This window comes from Hordeum vulgare, chromosome 2H, assembly GCF_904849725.1.
Source record: "Hordeum vulgare subsp. vulgare chromosome 2H, MorexV3_pseudomolecules_assembly, whole genome shotgun sequence".
NCBI classification, from domain to species: Eukaryota; Viridiplantae; Streptophyta; class Magnoliopsida; order Poales; family Poaceae; genus Hordeum; species Hordeum vulgare.
Window position 1 is genome coordinate 184,914,512 of NC_058519.1, and position 15,572 is coordinate 184,930,083.

The 15,572-nt window shown below is 43.9% G+C and overlaps 1 protein-coding gene across 12 annotated transcripts in view; it reads right to left on the reverse strand.

Moving 5' to 3' along the window:
• Positions 1-15,235, reverse strand: part of LOC123425760 — a 33,278-nt gene extending 18,043 nt beyond the window's left edge. The window contains exons 1-8 of one of the 12 annotated variants that reach the window (XM_045109479.1): positions 14,585-15,207; positions 12,604-12,707; positions 12,386-12,484; positions 12,199-12,316; positions 11,970-12,036; positions 11,672-11,893; positions 10,963-11,106; positions 10,728-10,872 (exon numbers count right to left, since the gene is read on the reverse strand). In XM_045109479.1, the coding sequence (XP_044965414.1) occupies positions 10,728-10,776 (49 nt within the window). In that variant the 5' untranslated portion in view covers positions 10,777-10,872; positions 10,963-11,106; positions 11,672-11,893; ... (3 more) ...; positions 12,604-12,707; positions 14,585-15,207. Of the gene's footprint in view, positions 1-10,727; positions 10,873-10,962; positions 11,107-11,671; positions 12,037-12,198; positions 12,317-12,385; positions 12,485-12,603; positions 12,708-13,295; positions 13,673-14,584 lie in introns of those variants that run through there. The other 11 variants (XM_045109480.1, XM_045109476.1, XM_045109477.1 and 8 more) reach the window with 11 other exon arrangements.
• Between the last annotated feature and the right edge of the window lie 337 nt (positions 15,236-15,572).

Consider the following 15,572-nt stretch of genomic DNA (forward strand, 5'->3'; position numbering starts at 1 on the left):
TTGTTCCGCAACTTCTAATTGCTTTGAACTACTCTTATTCCCGGATATTTGATATAGTCGATACGTCGCAGAATTCTCGGATGGAGCGGTTATCGAAAAGGATTCCGTCGAAGAGTATGAGCTTCTCGCAAAGCATGGAGGCGACTATCCCGGTTTCATCTCTTGGTTCAAACAAAGGGTAATTAATTATCATTAAGGGCCCATTTGATTTATTGGTCTAATTTGCGGCTAATGCATCCATTCTTTCGTATTAAACTTGTAGGCTGATGCAGAGTCTATGGACGCCGAGTTGAGACAAGTCGCTAATGGTTTTGACTATAAGGTCAGTTCATTTGACAAATACAACATCAATGGGTATCACTTTCGTACCTTTGGCAAAGAGCTATCTATGCCCGACCTAAAGACTACAAATTGTTCTGGCTCTGCTATCGGCAAAGGAGACACCGAGTATTATGGAAGAGTTGAAACAATTTATGAACTTCTATTCTATGGTGAAAACCCACCGACCGTCGTAGTCTTCAAATGTTATTGGTTTGAGCCGAGGGAGACTAGAAGGACTCTTGAACATATAGGACTAGTCGAAATCAACCAAAACACCCACTTAGATGTTCCCGATGTCTATATTACGGCTCAACAGGCGACACAAGTTGTCTATCTACCGTGGGCCTGCCAAACTGATCCAAACCTCAAAGGTTGGGTGTCGTTTATGAAGTGCCACCACATTTTAGACCACCTACCCTCAATGAAGAGGATTACGAACCTCACATTAACCCAGACACATATGAAGGAGAATTCTTCCAAGAAACACGTATGTCCAAGAAACATTTCAAGAACCGCTCTACTTCACCCAGAACATTGAAGTAGACAGCGATAGTGAATCCGTCTTAACCCCTGAGCCTGAATAGGAAGAGCTGGAAGAAGAAGAGGTTACTGCTCTGGATGACCTGTCACTTCTTGACCGATTACATAATGGTGGCCTTCCACATGTTCTTCGTGATAGTGATGATGATGATACATTTATTGATGATAGTGATGATCATGATGCATTTATTGACCCCGAAGCATATATAGACGAGGACGATTGTTATTAGTTCATGTCAGGTATTCAACTATTATACTATATATAAATTTTGAGTTCATGTTAGGTATTCAATTTTTATTAGTCATGTTGGTATTTATGACGATGATACACTTAAATTATATACATTTTATTACTCCTGTTGGTATTTATGTTGTACTAATTTCATTTACTCATTGTCATGACAGGTGTTGAAAGATGGTGGGAAAGGGTCGAAAGCACTCCGCGGCTGCTTCTTCGTCGGCGGGTGATGGGATGGGTACTTCCATTCCTGCCTCGCCTCTTCGGAGAGTGTTTCTCTCTACTTTGCAAGGAGCGCCCCCCGTGAGAGGAGGTCGACCCCCCCGCGAAGCCAAGAGGCACTAAAGGTACACGTTGTATTCATGTTGGTATTTATGTTGTACTCATGTTGTATGCATATTGGTATTTATATACATTTTATTACTCATGTTGGTATTTATGTTGTACTAAAGGTACACGTGGTCGCGGGAGAGGTAGGGCTACATGGTCTCCGCCACCACCCCAAGCTGATTCACCTGAGCACAGGACTTCTAGGGTGGATTCGTGTGAGGTGGAGGCTACACGGTCTCCGGTTCACGAGCCTCGGGTCGACGAGCCTCAGGTCGACGAGCCTTCGACCCACGAGACTCGTGTCCCAGAGGCTTCCTTCCAGGCGACTCCGGAGCAAAGCATGGATGAGGGTACGTCCCAAGAGACCCAGTGGGATACCTAGCCTGAGCCAAGTGGCCATGCTGGTAGCGACGAGGAGCTGGGTCAGGGGGCTACCGTCTACCAGCGTGGTAGTTCGGGGCTCCCGCTCGTGCCAGCGACCCCCGAGCAGAGGTGGTCGATTAGGCCAAATGGGGACAAGTAAGTTAATTTACTCTTATTTAACCTTTTGCCTTCGCGTTTTCTCAAATATCTAATGTTTTGGCTTTAATTTGTCATACTGTAGGGGTTGGATTTTTGCCAAGGGTGCCCGCAAGCCCAACAGCGTCCTTGGTGTTCTTTGCCGTCAAAACTTTCCAGGGTTTGTTACGTTGCCCGGTCGGGAGCGAGAGGTAGGAATGACCTGGGAGCACTACTTGGGTGCCCCGACCCCGCCGGAGGTGGAGATCGACGGTGTTTTGTGTGACACAAGGGCGGACATGGTGATCCGAAAGTTCTGGGTAATTTCTCTTTCACACAATTATAAATCTACCATAGCTATTTATTGTACTAATCGGTGTTGTCTCGTTTGCAGACCTACTACAGGTGTGAGGAGGGATACGAGGAGGACGCAGCAAAGGTTATCGAAACCGAATGTCGCCGCCTACTTCAAAACTTTCGGCACGAGGCTCGGGCGCAGGCTGTTCGAGACTACTATGCCACGCGGCGTATTAGGCTTGACAAGGCCAAGTGCCGTGATGCTAAGATGGAGAAGGAGCATTATATGAAGGTAATTACATATTATTAAGGCTTTGTAGTTAGTTTCCTTGATTTGGTTCTTACGCGCTCAAATTTCTCTTTATTAACTTAGGTGCCCCCGAAATGGTGTGTGGATAAGATGGATTGTTGGGAGGCCTTGGTGGATGAGTGGTGCTCCGAAACGTGGGAGGCCAGCCACAACAACGCCAAGGAGAGGCGTGGCAAAATGGTTGGCGTGCCACACCATCTAGGGAGCGTCAACTTAATCCAATTTGGCGAGAACTGGGTATGTGGTTTTCTTCATGCCTCATGCAATTCATTCTTAATGCTATCTTGAGCTCTTTACCAATACAATTTTCCTCTCTCTCTTTTAGGCGCGTCACAATAAGACGAAGGCGCCACAGATGTACGACCTGTATGCGATGGCCCATACTGCCTCGTACAAGAAGGTCAAGGCATTCTCTGAGTCTGACCTCGAGCATCCAGAAAACTTCACCAACATCTCCTCCCACGACAAGCTCGTGAAGTACAGAGATCACGGAAAGGCGAGGAAAGGGGAGGACTTTAACCCGAGCGAGGGGCCTATTGATCCAGAGTTGGTGATGATAGCTGGCAACGGGAGGCCCCATGGCTCGATCTCCATTGGAGACGGCCTTATACGTTGTCCTAGCTCTCTCCGGCAGATAAAGGCACGCCAAACGAGCTCTTTTCCGGAGATAAAACGTCGTCCACGGCCAGTCGAGCTCGCCATCGAGGTTAGTTTAGTGGACTCAACTATCTTTCCCCATTATGTTGTGCGTTGGAACCAATATGATTACATTGCTAACAATGAGTTGTGTTGTAGGCTTCTATTCAGAAAGAGAGAGAGGCAATGCAGGCGGCTATGGCGGAGAAGGATAAGGAAATTAGGGAGCTGTAGGAGAGGACGACTGCATTGGTGGAGGCGGAGAGGGCACGGAATGATGCGTCTACCAGGGCCATATACGAGGTCTTCGTGGTAAGTTTCTTCTTCATGTTATTTCAAATCTTGCATTTGAATGTCTATTTCATTAATAAATAAAAAGTTTGACTTGTCAAAACCAAATGTACAGTCTATGTGCGAGAAGAACGGCCAAGTCCCTCCGCCGATGCCAGTCATTAACATGGCGGGGACGGTGAGTTTCATTTCAGTGGAGTGATCTTAAGAGTGTCCTCATGCTAACTACACATTGCAAACGATGTTTGGTGCAGAATATCTCCCAAAACGCATCACACGACCCTTCTACAGTCGAGCCTTCTCCAAGGAAGCCTTCTCCAGGTGAAACAAGCCAGAGCCACCGTGCTTGACCCTAACTTAGGTATGTTATTTCTAGTGTTTTAATAAAAGATAGCTAGATGACATAATTAGCTTAGTTAGCTCCAAAAATGACCTATTTAATGAAAAATGACCTATACTTAGCTAATTATCCTCCAAATGACATAATTAGCTCCAAAAAGGCATTCTTAGCCAATTTAGCCCGAAGAAGGGGACAAGAGGAGAAGAAAGAGGAAAAATGAAAGGAAGGAAGAAGAAGAAGAGGAGAAGAAGAAGAAGGAGAGGGAGGAGGATAAGAAGAAGGAGAAGGAGGAGAAGAAGGAGAAGGAGCTCCTCCTTCTACTTCTTCTTCCTCCTTCTTCCTCCTTCTCCTTCTCCTTCTTCTTTTCTTCTTCTTCTCCTCTCCTTCTCCTTCTCGTCCTCCTCCTCCTCCTCCTCCTTCTTTTACTTCTTCTTCTCTTTCTCTTCTTCTACGTAGCTTAGACTCATCAAAGAAAGGCTAAATTGGCTAATTATCCATCTAAATGACATAATTAGCTTAGTTAGCTCCAAAACGACCTATTTAATAAAAAATGACCTATCCTTAGCTAATTATCCTCGAAATGACATAATTAGCTCCAAAAAGGCATTCTTAGCCAATTTAGCCCGAAGAAGGGGACAAGAGGAGAAGAAAGAGAAAAAATGAAAGGAAGGAAGAAGAAGAAGAGGAGAAGAAGAAGGAGAGGGAGGAGGATAAGAAGAAGTAGAAGAAGGAGAAGGAGCTCCTCCTTCTCCTTCTTCTTCCTCCTTCTTCCTCCTTCTCCTTCTCCTTCTTCTTTCCTTCTTCTTCTCCTCTCCTTCTCCTCCTCCCCCTTCTTTTACTTATTCTTCTCTTTCTCTTCTTCTACGTAGCTTAGACTCATCCAAGAAAAGGCCAAATTGGCTAATTATCCATCTAAATGACATAATTAGCTTAGTTAGCTCCAAAATAACCTATTTAATAAAAAATGACCTATACTTAGCTAATTATCCTCGAAATGACATAATTAGCTGCAACAAGGCATTCTTAGCCAATTTAGCCCGAAGAAGGGGACAAGAGGAGAAGAAAGAGGAGAAATGAAAGGAAAGAAGAAGAAGAGGAGGAGAAGAAGAAGAAGGAGAGGGAGGAGGATAAGAAGGAGAAGGAGGAGAAGAAGGAGAAGGAGCTCCTCCTTCTCCTTCTTCTTCCTCCTTCTTCCTCCTTCTCCTTCTCCTTCTTCTTTTCTTCTTCTTCTCCTCTCCTTCTCCTTCTCCTCCTCCTCCTCCTCCTCCTCCTCCTCCTTCTTTTACTTCTTCTCTTTCTCTTCTTCTAGTAGCTTAGACTCATCCAAGAAAGGTTAAATTGGCTAATTATCCATCTAAATGAAATAATTAGCTTAGTTAGCTCCAAAATGACCTATACTTAGCTAATTATCCTCGAAATGACATAATTAACTCCAAAAAGGCATTCTTAGCCAATTTAGCCCGAAGAAGGGGACAAAATGAGAAGAAACAGGAAAAATGAAAGGAAGGAAGAAGAAGAAGAGGAGAAGAAGAAGGAGAGGGAGGAGGATAAGAAGAAGGAGAAGGAGGAGAAGAAGGAGAAGGAGCTCCTCCTTCTTCTTCTTCTTCCTCCTTCCTCCTTCTCCTTCTCCTTCTTCTTTTCTTCTTCATATCCTCTTCCTTCTCCTCCTCCTCCTCCTCCTCCTTCTTTTACTTCTTCTTCTCTTTCTCTTCTTCTACGTAGCTTAGACTCATCCAAGAAAGGCTAAATTGGCTAATTATCCATCTAAATGACATAATTAGCTTAGTTAGCTCCAAAATGACCTATTTAATAAAAAATGACCTATACTTAGCTAATTATCCTCGAAATGACATAATTAGCTCCAAAAAGGCATTCTTAGCCAATTTAGCCTGAAGAAGGGGACAAGACGAGAAGTAAGAGGAAAAATGAAAGGAAGGAAGAAGAAGAAGAGGAGAAGAAGAAGAAGGAGAGGGAGGAGGATAAGAAGAAGGAGAAGGAGGAGAAGAAGGAGAAGAAGCTCCTCCTTCTCCTTCTTCTTCCTCCTTCTTCCTCCTTCTCCTTCTCCTTCTTCTTTTCTTCTTCTTCTCCTCTTCCTTCTCCTTCTCCTCCTCCTCCTCCTCCTTCTTATTTTACTTCTTCTTCTCTTTCTCTTCTTCTACGTAGCTTAGACTCATCCAAGAAAGGCTAAGTTGGCTAATTATCCATCTAAATGACATAATTAGCTTAGTTAGCTTCAAAATGACCTATTTAATAAAAATTGACCTATACTTAGCTAATTATCCTTGAAATGACATAATTAGCTCCACTAAGGCATTCTTAGCCAATTTAGCCCGAAGAAGGGGAGAAGACGAGAAGAAAGAGGAAAAATGAAAGGAAGGAAGAAGAAGAAGAGGAGAAGAAGAAGAAGGAGAGGGAGGAGGATAAGAAGAAGGAGAAGAAGGAGAAGGAGCTCCTCCTCCTTCTTCCTCCTTCTCCTTCTCCTTCTTCTTTTCTTCTTCTTCTCCTCTTCCTTCTCCTTCTCCTTCTCCTCCTCCTCATCCTCCTTCTTTTACTTCTTCTTCTCTTTCTCTTCTTCTACGTAGCTTAGACTCATCCAAGAAAGGCTAAATTTGCTAATTATCCATCTAAATGACATAATTAGCTTAGTTAGCTCCAAAATGGTCTATTTAATAAAACATGACCTATAGTTAGCTAAGTTCTCTCCTAAATGACATAATAAGGCTTACGTAGCTGGAACATGACCTATTCCCCCTAACTTGGTATTAAATGGCCTATAATTAGCCTAGCTAGATCAAAAATGGCTTAATAAGCATAGTTTGCTCCGGAATGACCTATTTTACCCAAGTTAGCTCCGAAACGACCTATAGTTAGCTAGGGTTCCACCTAAATGACATAATTAGCTTAGTTAGCTCCTAAATGGTCTATACTTTGCTAATTTCTCTCCGAAATAACCTATATATACACTACTTCATCTAGTATTATTCTTCTAACTTTCTTATTTGTCATTTTGCAGATTACCTTCACTTCACGGGAAGCTTGGAAAATATTGATGGAATGCTTGAAGTTGATTTCTTGTACCATGGGTTGTATTGAAACTATTATAGTATATGAATATATGAAACTTTGTATGCACGTGGATGAAACTGGTGTAATATATGAAACTTTGTATGCACGTGGATGCAACTTGAAAGCTGGATATCAGAGGTTATTTTAATATGGTTACGAGTACGGAAAGAAATTTATTTATGTTAAATATATATATATATATCCTTTGTTAAAAATGCTGGATATAACAAAAAATAAATAAAAAAGGGGATGGTTCCCCTCTTTGCCATTTGCCGTTAACACTTAACGGGGACGTTGCAATATATGCCGTCCGAGTTAATTTGCCGTCTGTCCCCTCATGGCAAAGATTCTTTGCCATCCGCTTTGGGAAAGCAGACGGCAAAGAACCTCTTCACCAGATTTTTTTTTGTCGTCTACTTTGCCGTCAGCTGACCGACGGCAAAGCCTTTGCCGTCTGTGGTTGCACCCTTTGCCGTCCGCTTTGGCAGACGACAAATTTCTGAATTTCAGTAGTGTCCAGAGCTCTATGCCATGGTCGTGAAGCATATGATGCACGACCCATGCGGTAATCTAAATCCCAAAAATGTGTGTATGCAAGACTTGAAGTGCAAGAGCCAGTACCCACGGCCATTCAACCAGAACACCTTACAGGGGATGGATTCATACCCTATGTATCGACGGCGGGTCGATGGTCGTCAGGCTAAGGTCCGATGTAAGATGATGGATAACAGATGGGTCGTGCCTTACAACCCTTATCTGTTGCGGATGTTCAAATGCCACATAAATGTCGAGGTGTGCTCCAGCATCAAGGCCGTCAAGTACCTTTACAAATACGTATACAAGAGCCATGATCGAGCTTCAATCAACATCGACCAGCCTGACGAGAAAGGGGTTGTAGATGAGATTAAAAGGTACATCGATGCGAGATGGGTTACTCCACCGGAGGCGATGTGGAGGATATTCGGCTTTAATATTTCCGAGAGTTTCCCATCGGTCCTACAGTTGCCGCTTCATCTCCCAAATATGCATAGTGTCACGTTCAAAGCAGGAGTGGACCGGACCGATGTTGTCGCCCGTGATAAAGCATCTAAGTCAATGCTGACCGAGTATTTCCTCGCTAATCAGCAGCATGTTTTGGCTCGAGGCATCTTGTACAAGGATTTTCTAGGAAGTTTCACAAGGCAGAGAGCAAAGTACTGGAGGCCCAGGCAAAAGCAACACCAAGTAGGTCGAATCGTGTCAGCACATCCAGCCGAGGGGGAGCGATACTTTCTACGAGTGCTGCTCAACCACGTACCAGGCAAGACATCCTTCGAGGACCTGAGTACCGTGGACGGTGTGCTATGTGATAGCTTCCGTGAGGCTGCCAAGAGATTGGGCCTCATTGAGGCCGACAACACGCTTGATGAGTCTCTTACAGAGTCAACACAATTCGTGATACCAGCCTCGCTCAGGAGGCTCTTTGCAACAATCTTGGTATTCTGCGAGCCAGGTGACGTGCGTGGTCTATGGGATAGGCACCTAGAGGCGATGTCTGATGACTACCGCCGATCACACACCTACTCAAAGGCAGTGGAGCAGATGGTGTTGCTAGACATCAGGGGAATGCTACAGTCAATGGGAAAAGACATAGCGTTGTTCCCTCTTCCGGACAACGACGAGACATATGACACAACCGGAGGCGAGGCCAGAGAAGTCACAGAGGAGTCCACCATCGAGGTTGACGCACACCACGCTGCTTTAGGATCCTCGCTAAACCATGAGCAAAGGCTTGCATACGACGATATCCTGGCAGCAGTAGATGCCGGTGATGGGGGTGTATTCTTTCTCGATGGCCCGGAAGGCACCGGGAAGACCTTCCTATACAGGGCATTGCTCGCAAAGGTTCGGGGGGAGGGAAAGATAGCGGTGGCTACGGCGACGTCAGGCGTCGCCGCTTCCATCATGCCTGGAGGCAGGACAGCCCACTCGAGGTTCAAGATCCCACTCAGCATTGAAGATGGGGCGTCGTGCAGCTTCACCAAGCAAAGTGTGACGGCCAAGCTCCTGCGCATGGCTTCCCTCATCCTATGGGACGAGGCCAGCATGACGAAGTGGCAAGCTGTTGAGGCACTAGATAATAGCATGCGGGACATTATGGGACGACGGCACCAACCGTTCGAGGGGAAAACTGTCGTGTTCGGTGGGGACTTCAGGCAGGTGCTTCTAGTCATCAGGAAAGGGTCACGGGGTCAGATAATCAATGCGACCCTGCGGAGTTCGTATCTTTGGAAGGGTATGCGCCAACTAAGGCTCGTCACGAACATGAGGGCGCATAATGACCCGTGGTTCACAGATTACTTGCTAAGGGTAGGAAACGGCACCGAAGAAACCGACGAGGAAGGCAACATCAGGCTCCCTCAAGACATTTGTGTGCCGCCAACGGGAGACGGTGTAGACCTAGAGAATCTAATCGACCATGTATTTCCTGCTCTAGACAACAACCTGTCTGATCCTAATTACATGACATCTCAAGCGATCCTCTCCACCAAGAACGACAACATTGATAAGATAAACACACGCATGATAGAGCGCTTCCAGGGCGAAGAGAAGATCTACCATAGTTTTGATAGTGTAGAGGATGACCCACACGGCTACTATTCCCCTGAGTTCCTCAAAAACCTGACTCCCAACGGGCTGCCTCCGCATGCCCTCAAACTAAAGATAAATTGCCCCATTATACTATTGAGAAATATAGATCCAGCTAATGGGTTATGTAATGGCACAAGGCTTGTGGTCCGGGGTTTCCAGAGGAATACCATCGACGCAGAAATCGTGCTAGGACAAGATGCTGGTAGGAGGGTGTTCCTTCCTCGGATACCTCTGTGTCCATCCGATGATGATATCTTCCCTTTCAAGTTCAAGAGGAAATAGTTCCCTATTAGGCTCAGCTTTGCCATGACGATCAACAAGGCGCAAGGACAAACCATACCGATTGTCGGGGTGTACCTACCAGACCCGATTTTCTCTCACGGTCAGCTCTACGTTGCATTGTCTAGAGCCACTGCGAAGAGGAACATTAAGATTCTCGCCATCAAGGACGACGGCAAGGGTAAAGGCAAGGGCAAGGAACAAAGCAAGAATTCAAAGAAGCGAAAAAGTTCTGAGCCCTTATTAACAACCATGAAGAACATAGTATACAAGGAAGTCCTTAGCACATAAAGTAGTCGTCTGGGTCATCAGAAGAATCTGGCTGGTTGCTTTCAATTGCGCCTAAAACTTTGTTCGATGACAACGATGTGGAGTTTTGAACCAGATTCCGTGGGAGGATAAGAAAAGTCATGAATAAATGATTTTTTTCCTATGCAGTAGTTTGAACATGCTCCTATTGATCAGTACTGAGATGAAGCCCTGCTACTTGGTGTTGCTGCCTAAAAGGACACCTAAAATTATCGTCAAGACCATTCTATTGGCCCTTCTATTTTCTGGAATGGCATCAAGAAGTAACTTCCTGGAATGGTATCACAGTTTTAGTACTTAGAAACCTATTATCCTTCCCATTTTCTAGGCACATATTCTATCACGTACAACCTGATCATTCTGTTTTCTGTTCAATTAAACTTTATTCCACTTTGAATCAGATTTATTATGTTATTCCAATCGTAAAATGAATTTCCAACAAGAAGTAGAAAATCAAACATGATTAAAAGGTAACAATTCGAATGAGACCCTCATACAAGACATTTTTGACTCTAGCCCACTTTGGCAGATCCAGGGATGCCCTGGCATTAGCATATAATTGGTAAACAAGTACAAAGGGAAAATCTTCGTGACTACAAAAACAGTTTCCAAGGGTGAAGAAATAGATAAAATATACTTACGTAGCACTTCATGGGCTTTCAAACGCTCTGAAGGGAAATTGTAAAGCATCTTTCTTATAAGGTCCTTTGCACTGTCAGATATCTTAGGCCAGGGGTCTGATTCCAAATCAAGGTGCCGCTTCAGAAGTGCATCAAATATGCCTTTCTGTGTATGTGATAAAGTAAATATTGATCATTTTAGCAATTCCAGGAAGACGGTATACTCAAGTTTAACACCAGAGTTTAAAGAAATCACCTGCCCAAAATGGTGGAACCCCACTTAGCAATACATAGAGTATCACTCCAGCTGACCACACATCGGACTCTGGCCCATAGCGTTTGTGCAATACCTCAAGAGCAACATAGAACGGGATGCCTACTAGCTCATTGAAAACCTGACCTGAATTGGTAAATTGGCAAAGTTAATAAAGAAAAACAATAATTTGTTCAGAAAATAACAACAAACACTTCACACACGGGATGGGTAAATATAATGCAGATACATGCGAATATGAATGAGGTAGAAACAGAGTTTCATTTTCAATTTGCATCATCCTCGTAATAAGCAGCAATGATAAGCTAATATTCATGTGTGTTGTTGAATCGACAAGATATACCAACTCCTGATGTGTTAGTCAACATTCATGCCATGATGTTATATGCAATTATTCAGAATAACAGTGGAGATACTTATTATCCTCTGTGCCTATGACTTATTACAGCTAGCGGCGGCAAAATCGGAGCTTGCGCGGGTGAACGAGGAGAACAAGCAGGTCAAGATAATGCTCGCCAACGCCAACACCCTTCACCGTTCAATACCATACAGCTGTTCGCGCAGATTAACAATTTTAATCAGCATAGATGTCAGCATAATATAGATGTACCCGTCATTACTATAAGCAATGAAGTTCTTAATTTTCTGGATCAGGTAAATACGAAAGGTGTGAAAAGAAAATAGTGAGTACCGGAATAAATAAGTTCCACAATCCCTCCTCTTTTGCTAATGCTTTCAATTTTTCTTCTTCAGGATGGATTGTCCACCGTGAGGTTGATTGTGCATGTCTGTATAACTCATCTTCCTTCGGGTATATATGATCTTTCATGAACTTCATTATTTTATGCCGTAGCTTCATAACCTTTTCGCTAGGAACAAATTTGCCTTGACCACTTGTCAAACTTGAATCTTCCTGCTCTACATGGAAACCTTGTTTTTTTAGAGAGATACATGGAAACCTTGTTGGGGAGCCTTCGAGACATGCATACCTTTAAATGTGAATGCTTAGTTAACAACATTTGAGTGCATTATACTTTACAAGAATAATGATTGCTCCTAAAAAGGGAATAAAGGATCATAACCACATTTCCATGTCTATGTGAAGCAGTTTATTTGGAAAAAGGAACAAGGTTTAAGAAAACAAAAAGATCTTGCCCACAAAGCGCACTCAAATAGGTGGCAGGAAGTTGTTAAGATGAAGCTGTGAAATATAATTACCTGTAGCAGGGTGTGCTCTCAGGACATTTTCTCTATTAATGTAATACCAGGCACAATCAACCATAACATTGCCAGCCTTGCCGGCAAATCTAGTATGCTCACCGCCTGAAGCATTACCCTGTGTGCCAGCTAAAATAAATTAGAATATATAAATAGACACAGATTTCATGAGTTCAAGACAAAGTACCATAGTCCATCTGTGGTATACTCCTGCATAGATAGATGCCCCTCGAAATAGTGAAAAGGCAATGTACAACTTCCAATTTGCTGCAGGCCAAGGTCGTGCCTGAGGGGAATTTAATAGAAGAAAAGTGAATGATAAAAAAACAGTGAAAAGCACTGGCTTTTTATCCAGCAAGCATGAAAAAATAAGCAAACACGATGCTTAGAGACATAGAGCAGTACACAGCTAGGTACTCTTCCAGTTGAGGAATGCCATCTGGAATGCCAGAATGTTCAAATCCTCCATACGGACTATTTTCACTGAGTGCTCCATCAATAATATATGGCTGCAAAGATAAATAATAAACAACATAAAACATACAAAATCACATGACCTAAATGCTACGCAAACATGTACAAGAGTTTCTATTGTTGGTGAACACATGGTACCGATACAATAATGATGACCAAATAGGACACATAATTTTCTTCAGAATTACCTAGAAAACTCTTCTCAGACTTAACACATAAAGTTTCAGAAAATAAGAAACACGACTATCTCATCTATTATTTTGTAGGATCTTGCAAGCTATTATTTTGTAGGATCGAAATCCCTCTGAACTCCAACTCATGTGAGGACTTGTTCTGCTTTGGGGTAAAAAGGAAAAGAAAAAAAATACTCCATACATTTTGGAAACCATGGGAAATGTGTTTCTTCTATTCATACTAAAGAGCAATACGCAAACAACATCCTCAGCAATTTCTATCAGGAAACATGTGACATGACTACGATATGATAGTTTGCAAGTACAAAAATGAGATCATCAAAGAATTTACAGCTATGTATGTTCTCTATCATATGTAACACATCCATGATATAACTTTCATATATGTGACAACATGACGAAACCAAATAAAGTAGTAGTAGTACTTACGGTTTCACCTTGGAAATCCAATGTGAGAGTATGTATGCTTGTTACTCCATGTAGAAGCTCACTTAATTTAAATATGTGTTCCTCACAAACTGAACCAGATGAGAGTTCTAACTCCCCAAGAGATGGGACAAAACCAAAGGTCAATGGGGCATACCGAGATACCCAATAATCACAAAAGAACTTATCCAATTTCGGGAGGCAGACAAGGTCAACTCTCAGAAAGCGACACTTGTCAATTTCTGGAACACAGAGTTTTGAGTCTGGTGCATCAATCTTAAAGATAGAGTAGGAACCAGTATCGCAATGATAAAGGGTTAGATGCTTCAGTTGCTTGCAGGAGTTGAATAGCACATGGTGCATGTCCAATTTTTCAAACCCTACATTTTTTAGAAAGAGCTTTGTGAGGCAGTGGAGCACACAAGGGTAGGCAGTGAAAAAACCATCTATGTGTTGAGCTCGTTGTTGCATCTCTTCGTCGCTACGGTCGTTAGTCCATGTCTTATCAAGAATGCCAAGATCCAAATCTTTCAACAAACCACTGTTAATTGCATCACCTATCAGTGGGCCAACTTTGTGAAGGAAAGTGTTGATCAAATAGAGGTTAAGATGCAAACTTGAGATAGTGAATTCTCTCTGTTGTTTATTCAAGAAACTCATGGTTTCTTTGGTCAAAGAGGCCATGGCTTGCTCCATATCATTTTCATCAATAGGGTCAGCGCACGGAGCGGATAGGAAATCTTGGACATCGATGCTGAGTTCAGGCAGCAACCAAGGCAGATGCCTCCACCGTGTAGAGAGCACACTTGTACTTGTACTTTTCATATGCCTCCGTGACTTCAGTTCACTTGTCACTATATATGTTATTCTCATCATATGTTATTTATCATCATTGCATATGTTATTCTCATCATTGCCAATGAAAAGTACGTCCAGATTCATAATTTTGCTTGTTAGGGGGGCGGGGGAGCAAAGACAAAACGAAGTCACGACAGCATGGTGAAACTTTGAAACCAAATCTGGCCATATTTTTTGGCTCTGTTTATTCAGTTCACTCCGACACAAGCACGGAAATTATTGGTATAATACGATAGACAAACAACTTAACAAAAATAAACGAATTGATAGTTTATTTATCCGAGTCCTCTTTTTTTCCAACAGAAACAGAATAGGCAAAAACTCCTTATCCAAACAACCTAATCCTAACCATATACGATACTACTCATCTAGCTAGCCTTCAAAGCGTGTATATATAAGATGGACTCAATCTACTATTGACTATTTTTGCTTACCTCGAAGATCAAACTTCACCGACGGTACCAATCCAACGGAGTTGCCGATGCAGGACGCGGAGGGAGAGAGGGGAGCCGACCGTGAGAAGGTAAAATCAATTCCTCCGTTCCTGCTCGATCTCCGCCCATCCGGGCGAGTACGGCTTGCTGCAGGGTGTCCTCACGCTCCACGGCGCGCGTGCCTCGCCGGGCGTTGCCAGTAGAATAGGCCGACCGCGCGTTGCCAGCCGAAGAGGCCGACCGACCTGGCGCCGCGCAGCCGGAGGCGCGGAGCGGGGGACGCGGGGCAGAGGGCGCCGCACGTGGATGCCGCCGACAGCGCGCTCGTCAGCGAGAGCGCTGCCCCCTGGACTTTGCAAGGACAGCACGGAGCAGTGGGGTTGGGGTGGGAGGCTGACGATGGCGAAGCCATGCCATAGGGAGAGGCGGGGGTCGCACAGTTGCTCCGGGAGGTATCAGTCACGCCGTCGCAATGCGTGCGCCACGGCGCGCCGGCGGCAGCATCGATGAGCTCCTGAGTGGATAACACGGGGAGGGGAAGGGGATGGGGAACGAGATGAGTGGTGATGGTGAGATAAGAGAGAGTGACGGGGATGGGAAACGGCGTGCTCTGGGACTGGTGTGTTGCCACGGGGATCGAGATAAGAGAGAGTGACGGAGATTAGTTAAACAGGTGTGTTGTCACGGGACCAATTAGCTTAAAACGACTGAATTCTTTGATAGTGCATTCAGGAACCACCAGACCAATTAGTTTGCTAGGCTGTATGAAAAATAACGACTGAATTCTTTGAAAGCAAGCCGACAGTGAGCTCCTGCACCACCAACACAGCATGGTGCCGCATTGTCGACTGCAGTATGATTTTTTGCCTATAGTGTCCACTGCAGTGTGATTTTTTGCCTATATCTCAAAAGGAATCACGGTTCAGAAAAGGCAGGGAAAAAAAATAAGTAGAATACTTTAGCTTAATTTTTGTCTATAACAGTTAAC